The sequence below is a fragment of the Etheostoma cragini genome, unplaced genomic scaffold (genome assembly GCF_013103735.1).
Source record: "Etheostoma cragini isolate CJK2018 unplaced genomic scaffold, CSU_Ecrag_1.0 ScbMSFa_137, whole genome shotgun sequence".
NCBI lineage: Eukaryota > Metazoa > Chordata > Actinopteri > Perciformes > Percidae > Etheostoma > Etheostoma cragini.
In genome coordinates, this window is record NW_023265418.1 from 1 (window position 1) to 1,326 (window position 1,326).

At 41.3% G+C, this 1,326-nt stretch overlaps 1 protein-coding gene across 1 annotated transcript; it reads right to left on the reverse strand.

Annotated features, from left to right (window-relative positions):
- Window positions 1-897: 897 nt before the first annotated feature.
- LOC117939883 (acetyl-coenzyme A synthetase 2-like, mitochondrial) lies at window positions 898-1,324 on the reverse strand (the record flags this gene model as incomplete). The annotated part of the gene is made up of 2 exons (XM_034865298.1): window positions 898-1,181; window positions 1,265-1,324. Coding segments are annotated over 2 exons (249 nt in total), but the record flags the coding sequence as incomplete, so codon positions are not given.
- Between the last annotated feature and the right edge of the window lie 2 nt (window positions 1,325-1,326).

The window sequence follows — 1,326 nt, forward strand, 5'->3', positions numbered from 1 at the left end:
CACACACACACACACACACACACTCTCTCTCTCTCTCTAACCTCAGTCTTTTCTTCTTCGTTGAGTTTTCGGCAGATTGTGTTTCCCGCCGTTAGTTTGAAGTCCTCCAACATGGCGGCGACGAGCCGCTCCACAGCAGAGAGGAGCATGTTATTGTATTATTATTATTATATTATATTGTATCATATTTATTTCATCAAAACAGAAAGTTAGAAACTCAGAGAGCCTCAGCCTGTTGTTGTCACCGAGCTGCCATTTTTACGACGGCAGAAGGGAAGCGCAGTGCGCATGCTCGGAGCCCCCTGCTGGCCGCAGGCCGCCAACACAACAACAACAACACCAAGAATATTATTATTAGATAATAATATTAATAACAAACAGATAAAGAGAAACCAAGAATTTAATTACATTTAACTTTAGTTGTCTTTTTAAATTCATTTAATTTAATTTGTCTGTTCTTTACATATTATATAAAATGATATAATAAAATATATATATATATATATATATGTATTAATTATATTTATTAATAATCAGACAGCAGAGTTCATGTTAATCTTTATGTCATAAAAATCGGGTTCACAAAATATTTATATATAAAATCTGTTAATTTGTTAATTTAAAAATTATAATCTGAATAAAAAACTTAATTCTAAAATACATTTAAATTAAACAAAGAAAAAAGACACACACACACACACAGACAAACACACATGCACACACACACACACACACACAGATAAACACACACATACACAAACACACACACAAACACACACACAGACACACACACACACACACAGACAAACACATACACAGACAAACACATACACACAGACACACACACACATACATACACACAGACACACACACACACACACACACGGTCTTATTTTCTATTTTTGTGTAGTGGTAGTTGTGTATTTTTGTCGTTGTCGGTAAAGTCGGGACATCGTTAACAGAAAGTCCCTCCTACTAACAGGAAGTCCCTCCTACTTCTTCTCCTCCTCTGCTGCTCGCAGCTTCCTGTACAGCTCGTGGGCGTTGATGATCTCCGTGACGACGGAGGGGTCGTCGAGGGTCGACACGTCGCCGAGGTCGCCGGCGGTCTCCGTGACAACCTTCCTGAGGATGCGCCTCATGATCTTCCCCGAGCGAGTCTTCGGCAGACGCTTCACCACCTGGGACACAGAGGCTGCTGCTGATTGGCTGTTACCTCGTGTGTGTGTGTGTGTGTGTACACACAGGAAGGGGCGGGGCTTACCAGGAAGTGATCGGGGACGGCGTATTTGGCGATTTTGGTGGCGATGAGTTCTCTGAGCTGCT